The sequence below is a fragment of the Taeniopygia guttata genome, chromosome 3 (genome assembly GCF_048771995.1).
Source record: "Taeniopygia guttata chromosome 3, bTaeGut7.mat, whole genome shotgun sequence".
In the NCBI taxonomy this organism is placed as follows: Eukaryota; Metazoa; Chordata; class Aves; order Passeriformes; family Estrildidae; genus Taeniopygia; species Taeniopygia guttata.
In genome coordinates this window covers 93843429-93860318 of record NC_133027.1, presented here as the reverse complement: position 1 = coordinate 93860318, position 16890 = coordinate 93843429, and the positions used below count along the sequence as shown (strand labels likewise).

General features: G+C 36.9%; 1 protein-coding gene across 33 annotated transcripts in view; it reads right to left on the bottom strand.

Annotated features, from left to right (window-relative positions):
* NRXN1 (neurexin 1) overlaps positions 1 to 16890 on the bottom strand; it is a 668143-nt gene that overhangs the window by 378971 nt on the left and 272282 nt on the right. For 22 of the 33 annotated variants that reach the window (XM_030269639.4, XM_030269642.4, XM_030269660.4 and 19 more), the window contains 3 exons: positions 13972 to 14355; positions 5568 to 5771; positions 3365 to 3391 (listed from right to left, as the gene is read on the bottom strand). In XM_030269639.4, the coding sequence (XP_030125499.1) occupies positions 3365 to 3391; positions 5568 to 5771; positions 13972 to 14355 (615 nt within the window). The remainder of the gene's footprint in view (positions 1 to 3364; positions 3392 to 5567; positions 5772 to 13971; positions 14356 to 16890) is intronic. The other 11 variants (XM_030269647.4, XM_041714830.2, XM_041714836.2 and 8 more) reach the window with 1 other exon arrangement.

The window sequence follows — 16890 nt, the reverse complement described above, 5'->3', positions numbered from 1 at the left end:
ATCTCTATGAAATACTAGGGGAAAATCCTATTCAGTTTAATAGGATGCACAGCTATTTATAATTTATTCTTGATAGTGTGAAATTAAAGGGCAATAATTACTTCTTTCTTTGTAAGGGAGAAATATTTTGGGGCTTTTATTTTTAAATATAACTTGTTCTTAGGCAATATTTAAGGACTAGTTAATCAATTATCTGTATAATGTAGAAGATCTCTACAGCTATTAACATAATTTTTACAGAGCGATGAATGCCAAAAAATGCTATTACATTCATATTATTTAAAATAACAGCGTTCACTGCACTCTTATTTTTAAATGAGGCTCTCATCCTATGAGCACTAATATGGAAACAACAGCAGCTATTTCTGTTCATCAAATAAGTTTTTTTCCTTTCTCCTGGTGTCAGGCCCAGCATTGACCTACATGTACCTGCAATTTAAAAGGACCATTTAATTCACTGCCTGACAGACAATTTAATTTGGCAAACTTGTAGCTCTGAAGAACACAACAAAATTGTTTAAGGATGTACAAACCCAACATTTCAGCAATGGCATTTTCTGACTGAAATGAGACAGAATTTCTAGTGATGTATGGTTTTATGAGCATACCAATCTTCTAACCTAGCACAAAATATTTAGCGTGCCACATATTGTTAACGAAACACAAATTCAGTAGTGATATGATATCTCATGAACATGTAAAATTTTTTAAAAATTATGTTCTTCAAATAAGGAAGACCCCAAAATGCCACCTCTTCTTCAAGACAGGACATCAGCTAAAGGTGAAAGGATGACCATGTGCAGAAAAGGCTGTTGCCATAATATTAGCTCTGTCAGCCAACACTTATTCAGTTGATCTGCAATGAGCAGAAGACAGGCTTCAGGAGAAAATGAGAGGAGGAAGAGGTGCAGTATTTTATTCCCTGGCTTTATATTTCACAGCAGAAGATGCTTACATTCACATTTTCCCTTTTCTTCTCTCAAGCTTGTTGATGTTCAGCTTAAATTTTTGGATTTTTTTTTTGTCTGTCCAAATTCAAACCAAATACCTTCATCCTGACCTTAACTCTGTTATTAGGCTAATTATAACACAAAACTCTCAGTCCCAACACTGAGGTTATAGTAACAGGAGTAATTCCTAAGTAACAGAAGAGGAAGTGGAAAAAATGTTTTTCAAACATGAAAACCAGATTTACTATCAACCTAAAATCAGGATTGATACATATCCAGCTCTCAGCAGAAAGAAGCACTTAACTGTCACAGTGTTTAGCAACCTAATATTCCAGTTCTGGATGTTGTTGCTTTGAAACAAATTGTGTCCCACTAAACCCCATTCTATTTCCTAATAAGCATTTTTAAGGACTGCTTAGAGCAATACTTTTCCATAAGCTAAAAATCAGGACATAGAAATTGCTCTTGAAACATCTGGTTGCTGAAAATCCCCAGTGCAGACAAGAAAGCATTGTAGTACTTACCATACTGAAAGCTCACAAAACCCTGGTGAGTACACACAAGCACCACAGGGGGATGGAACTAATCACCCAAGTTCATTTCTAACAACAAAACCATTATAAACAAACTGTAAAGAAAAATAATTTATGAGTATTTTATACCAGGAATATTTTATGAGAGAGGTTATGTTGCTTGTCTACAAGAACAAGAATTTATAAGTGCTGATCCAATGCAGTAGATACATTGCTCCTCTTTGCAATCCTCTAATTGGAGGCTTATTTGTGTTTGCAGATTCTCTTTTGAGCCAAACCTTGCTTAAAAATGAAATCTAGAAACCATTTAAATTTATCTTTGACACATCATTTAATCCAAAAGAGATTAAAAAATATTGTGTCTTTATTTCTGGGGGGTTTACTTATGTTAGCAACACTGTTTTCAGAGGGATTTTCTGATTTTATTAAGAAAGTTAAGAAAAAAGAAATATTGCTTTTCCTAGGAAAAAACTGAATTTACCAAAGGCAGGCAGTCTCATTACAGTTCTACCCAAAAAGCTGCTTATCTTACACTTGTTTTTTTCTAATTGAGATTTCATTAATAGAAAACAATAGCGTCCTGTGGCAGACCAAGAAAATGTTTCTAAAATTTCTCATGATTTTATATATTTTAGCAAGTGAGAATTTTTTTACTTTTTTATTATTTTCTTTTTAATATGAGGACAATATCTTTATGACTTGGTGATTACAAGCATTTCCTTTATTGCATTGAAGCCTCTCTGAATTTAAGAACAGGTTAAATTAAGCACTTGCCTCTGGAAATTTGTCTGCTTTTTAATACAAATGTATTTTTTTCTTTTAAAAATTATGAATTGAAAAATCTATTGGCATTAAGAATAACTTCAGATCCTTGTTTCTTTATGGGTTATAAAACTATTAAGGAATGTTATGTTAATATATTTTAACTCTTACCAACTACAAATTAAACCCGTGCAGTTCGTTGTTTAGCTTTTTTTCCTATTTTCATAAAGCCAGTCCTCTGGCCTACAAAACCTGTTAGGAAGGGAAATATAAAAACAACCCAAAACTCAAATCTACCATACTTACTATCAATAAATTTGTTGACACAATTCAGGAATTCCATAGACTCAAAATAAAATCACAGTCCTTTTTCTCCTTTCAGAATACAGCCTCTTAATCCAAATAATATCAGAGAAGTTAAAATTTAGTCCATTCATCTGGCAAATGTTTCCCTCTGTTTCATAAACATGCATATCACAGAGAAAAATTGTTCAATTCAAGGATTTTTAACATAATTAGAGTGTAAAAAATCATCATAGAAATACGGTCATTCTCAGACTTAATAATGTCCTTATTGCAATGTTTCACATTTCCATAAATCAAAGATTCAGCAAAACCAAATTGTGCTATAACCAGCCAGTAAATACAGGTAATTGTCTAGGGGGATTGTAAAATAGAAATTTTTGTAGTAAAAACTATTAAGTTACAACAATCTATTGACAAGTTAAAAGGAAAATGTCAGGAAAATTAGAAAGAGGACATGGGGGAAAAAAATGTGTAACTGCTTATCAGAAATGCTGGTTTCAAAAATTCTGTGGCTACTGGAAATATAAAATAGGCTATCTAGAATAACAGAGTACTACAGGCACCATTTCTTCTAGGGTACTTTACAACCTGTAGAATGCTTCCTTTTTAATATTCTAGTAAATGTTATGTCCTATGGGAAGGAAAGAAACAAGTACTAAAGTATATGATGACTTTTTACACAATGATAATTAATCATCACATTTCATTAATAAATTATCAAATGCTTGCAAGCTGTCCACAATCTTTGTCATTCTAGTTTGCATATTTTACAATGGTGGAATAACATTTTAAAAAGTTTGAATAGGCACTTACTGGAATTACAGTTAATCCTGATACAGTCTAGATGGGGAAGAATAGATGAAAAATGAAAATTTATCCTTCAAGGTAATAGCTGCAGACATCCAATAAAATCACAGTCCACCCTTCCGGGGACAGACACATGCAAATATGGCCACTCCATATCATCAGTCTTTACATACTGTTATAACCCAGATATGCTGCGATAAGTCTTTACCAATAGAAACGACAAATAGGGTAAAAATGGCCAATTTCAAACAAAGCTACATGGTGACAAATCTAAGTGAAAAGTCAGGATTAAAAGTCAAAGATGCTTAACTGAGGCAGGCTGCAACTTTCTCCCCATCTGTGAAAGAACAGGTAATTTCTCTCAGTGCAATTAGAAAGTGCTCCGTCACAATGGGTCATAGAGCAGGCCAGGCCACAATCAGACATCTTGGACAACTTGTGGATAGTATAACCTCAAAGGCTCCTCTACAGAAGCTAAGGATTGACACACAGAGCTTATCACCCAGACCCAGAAATAAGGGGTTGTGGGTTTATATATCCTTAATGTCTAGATTTTAGAAATTAACTATGACTACTTTAAAGTTATAATAATACAGAGAAAAAAAATCATGTATTTATAAACAGTCATTTGTGAACAAAGAGAATCCTTTCTATTTCGAGATTTTCTTGCCTGTCTTTAAAAAAAAAAAAAAAAGAGAAAAACTAAAAAAAAGAGGTGTCAGAGGAATAAACAATATTGTTAGGTCATGGATTTATTTACTTTTTATTGACTGTCATGAACTACAGAAGTAGGCAGAGGGTGGTGTTTTGTATGTAAAGTGAATAACCTGATCTGCGCATGATCCTCTGCTGGGCGACCTACATTCATTTATTATTTAAAAAAAAAAAAAGCCAAAAAGAAAATCAAGCCCCAGACCCTACACCACACTACTTTGTTTGTACAGCTACTCCTGGTTTACACCTTTGAGGAACATGTATACCATCAAACCTAGATTTTGTTTCCATATAGCTGAGTTTGTCATGTGTCGTCAACCGCATCAGAAAAGTGGTTGCAAACAGCCGAGGAGCAGCACCTGCACACCCCCTTTACAGAAAGTCCTCGGAGCCTCCCGCCGCGGCCTCCATGCAGGAGGGGACAGGCAGGGAAGGGTCACCCGTGACACCCTGTGCTCCTCCTCACCGCTAAACACCAGGGCAGCGTTTCTGTCAGTGACCCTTGGATGAAGTGGAGGGTCAGGTGGTTGTTTTCTTACCCCTCATTTCCCACTGGTGCTTTCCACATCTGTGACTAAAGCAAAAAAACACTCCATTCCCTTTAAAAATAGCATCCCTCTGAATGGGAATAGCTGCATAGGATGTGCATTTTCCTCCTGCTCCGTTTCAGGTCCTGACTTGGACTTACGTCACTTAAGCGTGGCAGAAGCACTTTTATTTCTTTACTTACTTTTTTTTCAAACCAGAAAGGATCATAACCTGACATTTTGTCCATCATATTTTAAAAAAGGAAACCAATTTTTTTTTTCTTTCTGTAAAAGGGCTTGTGCCTCCTGTGTTCACAAGGCTGTTTGCTGAGGGCCGCAGTCTTTGGGCATTGAAGGGTTGTGTTATCGTTCGATACTACAAAAAATACCACTACAGAATTGTTTAAAAAAGAGGAGATGGATTTACTATAGATTTGACACCTAAAAAAAGGAGACCAAGAAGTCAATCAGTGGGAATATCTAACTGCAACATTTTCAGTGCTAAAACCAGAAAGTCTTAGATATATTTGCATGTCATAGATTAATTGGTGGAGGTAAAACTGAGCTGACCTACATATTTGTTGTTTCCGTTTGCACATTGGAATTGTGGAATTACTATTCTGAAGAAATTGTCGAGGGAGACCAATCTTCCACAATCAAAAAAAAAACCCCAATTTAACCAAAATATACCACTGATGAACTTGTCTTCTTTTTTTAGAATACACAACAGTACATAAATATTGTGATGGGTAATGTTAAGACTAAATAAAGAATACAAAAAATGCAAAGAAAAAAAAAATTGTAATAATGGCCGTGTATTTGTGTACATATGCAAATGCCGCATTGATGTGTGCTTATATATCATTTCAGTTTACTTTTAATGTTAAAACAGGCTGTTTCATAAATGTTTGCAAGCAAAAAGAAAAATGTAAAGAAAATGTTAATTTCTTGGAGGAAGAGGTTGTTACCTAGGTTGACCGTTAGCTTAACTCGTCCTGCATCCAGCTCTAACCGAAGGGTATCTGCAGATTCCCTGGAAGTCGTCGCCATCAAAATGCCATAAGCTCGCTGGGACCTGAACCTTAAAGAAACATCCTCGGCTTCTGTGTGCATCACAACAGGAAGCTGGATTTTCATAAACATACTTCCATCATAGCTTAAAATTGTTGCCTCTGGAAACACAAAGGAGAAAATTGGTTGTTAAAGAATTATGCTCTGGCTACTGAAACTCCTTAAAGGTAAGATGGTAAATGTATATTCAGTCAGCATGACACAGAAAAACTATGTCTTATTTTTCATTATTATTATTGGGAGACACAAGGGAAGTCAGGTTTGGAGTTTTTGCTAGGGTTTGTTTTGTTTTTAAGTGGCATATCTTGGTGCTTTTTAAAGAAACTAAATTGTTCTTTAATGACTCAGCCAGTCATGTGTGCATCTTCAATGAGATCAGTAAAATCACCTGTAAGGCAATGCTTGAACGACCAGGTCTGTACTGCTCAAAATAGGTCATATCAGTAAAAGGTATTCAGGTAACCTCAACAGCATAACAAAAGCCCATTCCTGACTGTCATTCCCCTAGATAACCACCTTAGAATGCTCCATGTATAAACCTATTGACATTGCTACAACTATGGGTTGCAATTGTCATACAGTGAGCAAATATCCTCCTAAAATGCACGACTGTCCCCAGCACAGTTTGGATGGGGCACAGGTTGTTCCACGACTACAAAAACTATGGTATAAACTCAAAAATGCTTATATGAACATGACAGCCTCAGCAAGAGGATTGAGACTAGAATTGGCATATTGAGGGTAACATCTTAAAACCCCCAAGACAAGCAAAGAACTGTCACTTTCAGACATTCCAGGAAACCCTCCTGGCCACAGGCTCTGGCACAGAGCAGTCACAGTCTGTTAGACCCCAGAGCAACCAGTCACAAGCTTTCTTTTTCCAGCTTCCAGGCTGGTAATGAAAAAGGTAGCAAAGAGCCTGCATTTCTGCTCACAGGGAGGCATTGCAATTCCTAGAAAGCAAAGGAAACATTTCTGAAATGTAAGTCCATTTTTGCAGGACAATCAAACATTGTGGGCAGAGAACACCTATGGGAAACTTCCCTATGTTTCAATTTGCCTCGGTGTAACAGAGACACTTATCTAAAAGTTCATTGTGGCGTCAACATGCAATAATATTTTCAATGACTAATACTACTGACACTATGTTAAGTAAATATCACAACTACATTTGCTAAAATTGTTCCCAGAGCATATATTGTATGCTGCTAAAGGCAGATAAGCTCTTCAAGATTTCCAGCCTACATGATCCACAGAAGGGCAAAATGTTCTACTAATCCTGTGAGAGGCAAAAGTGATAGATGATATTTTCATTAAACAATCAGAAAATGGCTTGGGTTAGGAGGAACATTAAAGATCGCTCAGTTCCACCCATGTCCCCTGCCATGGGCAGGGACGCTTCCCACTATACCAGGTCGCTCTAAGTCCCATCCAACACAGCCTTGAACACTTACAGGGGTGGGGCATCCACAACTTCTCTGGGCAACCTTCTCCTGTGTAAAGAATGTTAAATTCCCCCAATACAAATTTGGAGAAAACAGTCTGATGTTGGTGAAAAAAAAGTGGTTACTGAGACTACTGTGAAAGTCCTTAGATGTAACAGGTTATAAGAATGCATTTACAGATTTGATGACTTCTGACTATGCAGGTAATCATGCTTTCAGCATATTTTAAATCTAAAATTGTTTGGTGCAGTAGATTAAATACTTGGAACAATTTCAAAAGCGATTTCAAGTCGAGTTTTCAATGGAAGGTGATTTTCCTTTTGGTGGTTTGAGGTTTTATTTGTTGTTTTGGGGGTTGGGCTTTTGTGGGTTTCCTTGTTTGTTTATTAGTTTTTTGGGGGAAGTCATGAACAGGAGCTTTCAATTCCTTCCTATATCTAGCTCTCTAGTCCTTGGGAGATAAAAATCTCCCAAGATTTTTATCAAGGTAAACGTAACTGAGGTAAAGAATTCCAGGAAAAAATCCTAAGTCACATACTAACATAACAGAAAATAAAATGTATTTTATCTTGTCTATAAAAATCCAACACATTAATAGTACTCAGGGTTTTCACATACAGAGCAAATCCAATATTCATCAATGCTAGACTTCTGTTGCTAACAAATTATCTTAGGATGATGTAAAAAAGAGAGCTGTCAGAATCAGCACTGCTACTTTTTGCCAACTTTAATTATTCCAGTTGGATAGTTTTTGAAAATTGCAGAAAAAGAGAGAAGGAACTTAACTTGAGACTTAATTTAATTGGAGATAGCCTGTGAGTAGCACTATGGTGAGCAGACCAATTGTGATTAGATACTTAATCCTCCAAAGCCATACTTTGGGCCAATATTTTGGGAACAGATGTTCCAAGAACAGACCAAAGATACTGAAGAGAAGATCAAATGACTTAAAAGCTCTAGGCAATGAGGAAGCCCTCTCATGTCAACTAGCTCCTTTCAATATGTCAATATGCCCTTTCCAAGACAAAGCTTTCTAAATATGAAAGCATATTGCGGGAGAGAAAAAGGAAAAAAAAAAAACAAAACCAAACCAAATACCCCAAAAAACCCTTCTCCAAACTACCAAAAAGAGAAAAAAACCAAAGAAACCCCAAGCAAAACCAAAACCAGAAACAAAACAAACCAAAAATGCAAAGGCAAATGGAAAACAACCAACAAATAAAAAACAAACACAAAACCAACCCCCAAAAACCCCAAATAACAAACATAGCAGAACCAAACACAAAACTGGCAGGAATGGATTGCTAATTTACAAGGCCTGGTCAGTAAGAAGATGACCTGAATGACAAGAGGCACCAGTTACAAAAACCTTGAAGGAACAATTCAGCTAAAAAGAGGCATTAATTTTTGCCACTTTTTTTTTTTTTTTTTTTTGCACTTTGGGCCATCTAATTCCAAGGAGATGCCTCATCTTTACATGAAATCTACACTGCTAAATATTCTCTCATAAGTGTTGGCAGAATGTCTTTTTTCTCTTGTTCAGCTTTCTCTTAATTATTAGATGAAAAGGTAATAGACTAAGAGTTTAGCTCAGGATGTGCTATTCATTTAAAGAAAGAAGGAAAGGAGTAAGAGCTTTACTGCCACTTCACTGTTGGAATCAGCGCCAAAAAGAAAAAAACAGCAGAAAATCCTTATAAAATAATCACTGACTTTTTTTTGGTGGCATCAGATAAGTGCATGCAGTAAAATTATTAAGGAATATATGGCATTATATAGTACAGGGATTTATATAAAAATGCTTTATGGATTCATTCTTTGACAGTTTTATAAACCTGACAGTTCAAACTTTTCCTGCTTCTGTGGTAAAAACCAGCCAACCAAAACACACAAATGAACCAAACTCCAAAACAACTCCCACTGAAGGGTTCAGTCACCCTCTCTTTTTTTTTTTCTTCTTTTTTTATTAAAATCTTCATGGCTAGACAGTCTTCTTTTCTACATACACACACACCCCCACACCTCAATTATCTCTATGTCTAAAGCCAAGGATGCACAGATCAGTACTGACATGAGAGGAGATTCAGGACCTTAATTTCCACTTGAGCTGGAATTACCTAAATTGCTCAAGAGACAGGCACCAACTCTTCTGGAAACTTTCCTACATCTGCTCCTACCCTCAGAAATGCTGAACTGGATATTTTTAGAGTTAAGCAGAATTGCCTGAATAGATGCCATTCCTCAATTCACGGCCTATTTAAATTAAAATGAAACAAGTATGGCATTTGAATTTCAGGGTTCTTTCTCATAAGTTTTGGAGTCAAGTTTGAGTTGCTTTAAGAACATGATTCTTGGCGAATACAAATGCCTATTGCATATAATTCAAAAATTAAAACAGGATCTGGTTTCCCCTGGACCCCTTGTCATGCCAGTGAAGTCCCAAGGAAAGGATTATTAATTTTTTTCCACTTTTTCAGTTTCAGTGTGTCTGCAATAATTTGAGAACTCTATTGCATCCCACAAAACCTATTTTAAAGCATGAAATCACCCTCTGTATCTGTTGTCACTAAACTCACACACAATCTTTGCCCAGAAATGACAGACTATCAGTCCAGAATCATGCCAGGAGATGTATGAGCAATCTGGATCATCAATAATCAAGTATGCAGGCTTGCTCTCTGATTCTGTTTTTTTCACCAGTACAAGTAGAGCAACAATGTCATGCCCTAAAAATTCTCCGTAATATATAATTACCCTAATATATAATATATATATGTGCAAATAAATAAATTTATATATATGTGTGTGTGTGTGTGCATATGAGATTTTACTCCTAGAAATTGTGTTAGTATTCAAATATATTGGCCAGTGCCGCACAAATATATTTTTACTAGTACAAGTAGTGAAACAATGTTGTGCCTTAAAAATGCTCCCTGATATTTATATATATGAAAAAATATATATATGTATGTGTGCGTGTATGTGTGATTTTACTCCTAGAAATTATGTGGGTATTCAGATATATTGGCTGCTACTAAGTCAAATTTGAACTTTCTGTTCTCTTCCCAGGTGTTTTGTGTTTTCTATATGGCATCTTCTTCATTCCACTTGGGCCCAAAGCAGCAGCCTTGGAGATTTATAAGGAACATTTCTATCAATCTGACAGAAACAATTATCTGTATGTGATTATTTACTGGATAATGTGTGAATAGAAGCTGAAATTATTCCTCGCAATTCCTACACTGGTATTATTTCAGGACTGAGGTCCTAAGCCACACTGTAAGTTTGTTACAACTTTAACACATAGGACCAATCAGTTAATTTAAGACAGTGATGGAATTAGTATAATACTTAGAACACCTGATTCTTCATGGCATCTATCCTCATACCACCTCTATTATTCTTCATTTAAAATTTTAAAGCATCCCAATATAACACACAAGAAATGAAAGCTACATTTCTTTAATGTGTATATGTGTATGTAGGGGTCTGTGCTTGCACAATATAGACATCTACACATACTCTACTTTAAACAGATTTTCTTTTCAGAAATGTCACCTTCATAAACCTTTGTTTGCATGCTTACTTTTTCATATCCCTGTTTGATGACTTTATTGATCCAGTCAAAAGAATACATCTGCAAAAGGTTTTGCCAAGAGGCAGACAGTCACTCAGTGATCCACAAAGTAAGAGAGGACACCAAATTATATTGCTGTGACATCTGTCCATCCATCTGCTAGAGTTTTCATAGTCTGCTAAAGTCAATGTACAGATTACGCAGATGTTTAACCTTACTGAAAACCAAGAATAAAATCAACTATAACTTGCAACAGGATAAAATGGATGTGGCTATAAATATACGTGTGTGTACACATATATATATATATATATAATTTTAAGTATACACAAATTAAAATAGACCAGAGTGGTGTTCCAGGGGTTTTGTGCACTAATGAGCTGAAATTATTTCAGGTTATGTATCATATACTAAATATCCATGTGTGGATGTTAGCATGCCTAATTCAGGTGAAATAATATGAAAAAAAAAATTAAATGGCAGCTCTGCACTTTTTTTTTTTAGTTAAGACACCTTAATGTTAAATATTCTAATTGCTTAATCTCCAGTATTTTATTCTAAAGCTTTCTTTTCTTTGTGAATCTGTATTGTTTGTTGAAATGAGTGTGTTCCCCTTTTATTTAAATTAGCTTGTACAATTGTAAATGTGCTGCTTATACCACCAAATACAAAAGTTTATCAGTTCCTACACATGGCTTGTAGTTTAATAATTTTGTGTGGTAGGATGCCAGCACGACGCTTTCAGAATCCCAAAAGCTATAATCTTATTAATGCATGACCACTTGGGATATGAATATTACTGAGAAGAGATCTCCTTTCAGCGCAGTTCCCTCTAGAGAGGGAACCAGGGAAACCCAAGAGCAGGAGATGATCTCATCGTGCTGAAGTGCCACGCATATTTCTGTTGGACAAGAACCAAACGTTGCTGTGGAGGAGCCAACACCACCATTCCAGTACCACCATTTCCACCAGGGGAATGTGTTACATTGCGCCTCTGACATGCCTTTTCCCCATTCCCCGGGACCCCTGTGACTCTGATCAGATAACCCTGGACCCCTCCTTCCTGCCCTGACAGGGCTGGCGGAGAGCCAGAGAAGCCCTCCCTGTCCAAAGCCTGGATAAACCGCTGACATTTCCTGTTCGTCCTCTTTTGCCCCGCTCTTTCCCTTGGACATCACAGAATAAAGAGAGCTGCACCATCATATATTGGGGTAAGAGCCTCTTGTGGAAATCTATGCCATCTCCTGATATTCCTCCCCTCAAAGCCTCGGATCTCTGGGCTAGCCTGATAATTTAGGGGCTGAGAGGGGGGAAACATCAGGAATGCACCGGGAAAACGAAGCCTTAAGCTGGACAATGCTAGAAAATAAGGCATGGGAAATAAGAGGCAAATGTTTCTTTATGAAACATCACCACCTGTCCAACGCGAGTATGGAAAGCTGCTGCGGTGATGCCCGCTTTCCGTTCTTTGCAGATCTGCCTGTGTTAATGTCTCCAAGGCACATGTTTCCTGGCTTTTCCCTGGGAATAAAAGGTAAATGCGGCTCTGGCGGGAGCCCCTGTGTAATAGGCGGGTTTGGCCACAGGGTGGTACACCAGCCATGTGTAACCCAGGGCTGCGGGAAGCGCCGGGCAGCTCCGCTATCCCCCTGCCGGCCCCGCTCCGCCGCCAGCCGCAGCCGGGAGAGCTCAGCGCAGCTGGTCACCAGCCCAAGGCATCAACAGCCGGAACAGAAACCCCACTGAAGAATCTGAGAGAATCTTCCTGCAAATGATGGTAATATGGAGCAACATAATATACTTATCTACTGACGTACAGCTTAAAACATTCCTTGGGGCTTTAATTCTAAAGAACACATTTTTACCTGATTAACTCGAAAAATTCATCAAACTAGATGAAAAGAATTTTCAGTCAATAAATTGAAGGTTTAGATTTCAGGTTGAAGACAAATCCAAAGAAAATACTGTGTCAACTGTCAGATGAAAAAATACAACTCCTGCCATTGAAACGCTTTCTATTCCAATAAGAATAAAAATTAAAACCTTAAATATTAAATACATTTCTTTTTATTGTTTACCTCCTTAAAATATTTAATTGCCACACTGCAATTTTAAATTACAGGTTTTTCTATTTATTAACTAACCTCAACATCTGCCTTCCTTGACACTATCCACCTTTTCAGTTAAATAAAGGGAGTTTATCAACTTCACTGTTTATCAACTTTTCTAGGCAAGAGGAACTCAGATTTTAGGCAACTTCAGACAATTTCCTTGGGTACTTGTATCTTTTCAAAAAGAGATAAGTAAAAAATATTAGTTTTTACCCACTCTTTTGTTTTGGCTCATGGGTAAAATTCACTCCATGGATTTAAGTGACACTATGGAATTCAAAAGCAAATTTAATTATATACTAATATTGACATAAATAGGCAGAGATTAAGACCTCAGTTTGGAACTGAAATGTGACAATTTAGCTGATGCTTTAAGATTTTAGCCTTTCTATTTTTTCAAATCCTGTGATGCAATAGTGCATAACTCTAAACTTCATATAAAATGCTAACTACTCTTCACACTTTGACCAGACAAAACAATTCCCCTGGGCCTGGAGTCCAAGGACACCCTACAGCCTCAGGCCCTGAAAAGCATTAACAAAGGTGAATTGGGGGATGCAAACTGGGGGTATATGACTTCATTACCTGAAGCTGCGTTTGGAGGATTAAGCCCCAATATGTATATGGACAAAACTTATATCTGTCTGAAAAACTTGTGACCATGGTCCATCTTGGATGTGGCCTCTGGGATGCTTTTACCCTGCCCAAGGTGTATCTATTGGGGGTCTTTAAGAAATACCCACTTTATTCTCTTAACTTTGCCTAGCCTGTGTTCTAGGTAGCCACTTCAAGGCATCATAGCAATGCAATAATATTCAAAATTGCTTTCACAAAGCTTTTCAAAGCTCAGTAATGTATGATGAGACACAAAAGGAGGCATTTTCTAAAAGCTATTCAGCAGTACTGACCCTGTTATAGCCACTTAATATTTCTTCATGCACTTTAGAGTCTCCCCTAAGATCTTTCCTCCAGAATTACTGCTTTGTGACTCTAGAGCAGGGTTCTATCTCACATCAAGATAAATCAATGATTCTTTTTTTACCTCAGGACAGTTAATGATAGCTTACCATTTTTAATCATTGTACGGGATTTTATTTATTTTATAGCAGTACTTTTTTTTTTTTTTTGATATATAAAAGCAGAAGTGCCGTCATCTCAGAGAACCTACCTCTTTCGCATGATCTGCCAAGGTACCCCGTGCCAGAGCAATCACACACATATCTGTTCCACCCATCCCTGCACACACCATTGTTCTTACAGGGGTTGCTAAGGCAAGGCTTTGCAGTTTCTCTTGAGCAAGAGGGTTTTACTCCAGCTGTGCTTTGAATTTCAGCCATCTGTCGAATATCTTTGCTTTGACCATCAATAAATAAATCTCGAATGCAGCCGACGTATCCATAATTGAGGAGTGCTGTCCACACTTCTGTTGGGAAGACCAGGCCTGCTTTATTTTCTGGTAAGCCTCCAAGATACAAGTCATCATCCAAGTCAAGGATTTCACTTTCTCCTGGTGCGGTGTATGGAGTACGTAATGTGTTCACAGATATCGTCCCTGTAAAGACAATTAAAGGTGTGATTTTCAAGATATTTGATTTTGGCACTGCTTCTTTATACTCATTCATCTACATGTCACATTAGCTCCTGGCAAACAGCTGTAAGTGAAGCAGAGGTATTTGTATTTCTACAGCTGTAGAACCATAAATACACTTCTGTATTTCAATTGCAATGTAGTCAGGAAGTTAATGATCTAAAAATCCTTTATGCACAACACTGCATGAGCACAACAGGAATGATCCTAGTCAAAATCCCCTTACCCATCTCCTAGGTACAGGAGGAATTAAGTTCATAGTTATTTTCAGGAACATCCTCTTTGTGCAACAACAACAAAAATATCTTCACTCCCTCATATGTATTTCAAAGCCTTAAGGTCAGGGTTGTGTTGATAGGTTGCAGCCTGGGAGGCAAACCTGAGTCTTTGGTTTGGGCCCAAAGATACAGTATTTTAAAAGACTCTCACCACTTCCAGTGGGCTTCGGATAAGACTTTGTTTCTTTAAGTGCTAAAGGAAAATGCTCTCATCAGCTGCCAGGCAGGCAGTCATTAAGAAGGAAGAGATGTGGTCCTGGAGGGAAAATCAATGCTTCTGGTATTTATCTCAAAATGTGTGCATGTAAAAATGAGAGGGAGAGAAGATGTATGCAGACCTTCAGGAAACCAGAAATATCTTTTCCATTTTAGTCTAAAAATTTAATAAACAAAATTGAACCTAAAATAGAGCTCTTTTTATGAAGTGTCTGAACAAAGAAAATCTAATCATCAGCAAAGAACCTTTTTTTGGTGGCACTTCATTTAAAATAATGAGGTATGCAACACCTACAATTTGAATAAGCAGAAAAACAAATTTAGTACATGCAGTCACAGAGCATACTTATGCCAACCAATTTTAATTTTATTTCTAAGTAAAATCACTTGGCAAAAAAAAAATCTTCACATAGATCTTTCACAGAAGTGATTCTTTATCACTCTACGTGGGTACAAAAGCAAACAAAATATAAATCAAAATAGTATATGTCACAAAATTATTCTGATGACCAGTCATATCATGCTGCACTGTTATCTGCTGGGCATAACATTGAAAGTGTTTATTGGTAACAAGACACTGAAGAATTGCATTCACCATGATGAATTTAGCATAAATATATATACAAATTGTACATGATTCACCATCTCCACTGTTAGCCTGAAACAGATTCCAGAAGATAACACTGATTACTAAAAATGCTTCCACTGTGGTAGGAGTTGTGCATAAGAAGAAATTCACACTTTACACAGCATACATACTAAAATGTGAGTTTTAAGCAAACAAAGGCAGGTCAGAAAAAGATCGTTCTCTTACTTGGGTACAGCCTAAAATTTAGACTTCTCTTTTAGTAATGGACTCCTGTGGAAGCTATATCTTTTCTGTTCTATTGTTGGTTCAGTAGGTTAACTTCAACAACATTGACAGAATAAATATCTAAAGAATTTGGATCATTAATAAAAGCTGTTTGGGATAAAGGTCACAGGAGGTCCAATTCCATGTGAGACTTGAGACAAAGATTTTAGAAGGGCTGGATACCACAGTCTCCTTGCTGTCAGAAGAGAACTACCAAGATAAAACAAAGGCTTGCACAGCAGTTTTTCATCTTTATAAGCATGTTTAAAAAATGAACATGTGGTCAGTTTTCCCTTTTATGTATTCTAAGAAATGTTTTCTGTGTCAGTTGAATAATCCCATAGATATAAAAGTGAACTTCCAAGAAAGTAAGAAAGAAATAGACATGCTGAAACAAGATACTTTTTCTTCCAAACTTCCATCTGTTTAAAACTAGTAAGACGATTATGGTTTGCTAACTATAAAAATTTGTTGTTGCTTCTCAGCTTCTAGAATCAGAACTTGTCACTCATATGAAATGCTTGCTATGTTTGACCTTAGGTATGCAAGCATAAGCATTTTGAGATTTGATTAATCATCCAAGTCAAACAAGGACACTTGTGAATAACCTGCCAAACCAAGAGAGACTTTTCAGAGAGCATCCTAGGGTATCAGGAAGGACGGCTAACAGGCAACAGATCTTTTCTTCTCTAGAGACATTAGAGACACTGTAAATATAAATTTTACTTGTCCTCACAGTGTTTTTTACTGCTATTGTTGCTTGCTGCCATCTGTTGATGTACAGGCTAATTTAGGAGCAAACACTCTAAACCCATGTTCAGGCAGCACCCACTCGTGCACCCACACAAGTTAACTCAGCTGCAGCCTCCAACAGCAAGCTCCAGCATGTGAACAGTGCTGCTTTCTGCTGGACAAAAATGTTCATGTTTTCAAGATGTTAACAAAGAATCCCAAGAACTCCTCTTCTGTTAAAAAAAAAAATCTACTATGCCATGATTACCTTCAGCTCACAGGAGACAGATAAATCTCTGCTGGTATAGCTGCTACTCAGTGCTCCGAGTGGAAGCTTTGCAAGCACAGAAGGCTTAGGAAGGTGAATGATAAGGGAAACTGGTGACTGTAAAGTGATAGATTGAAGCAGGAAATTTTTCT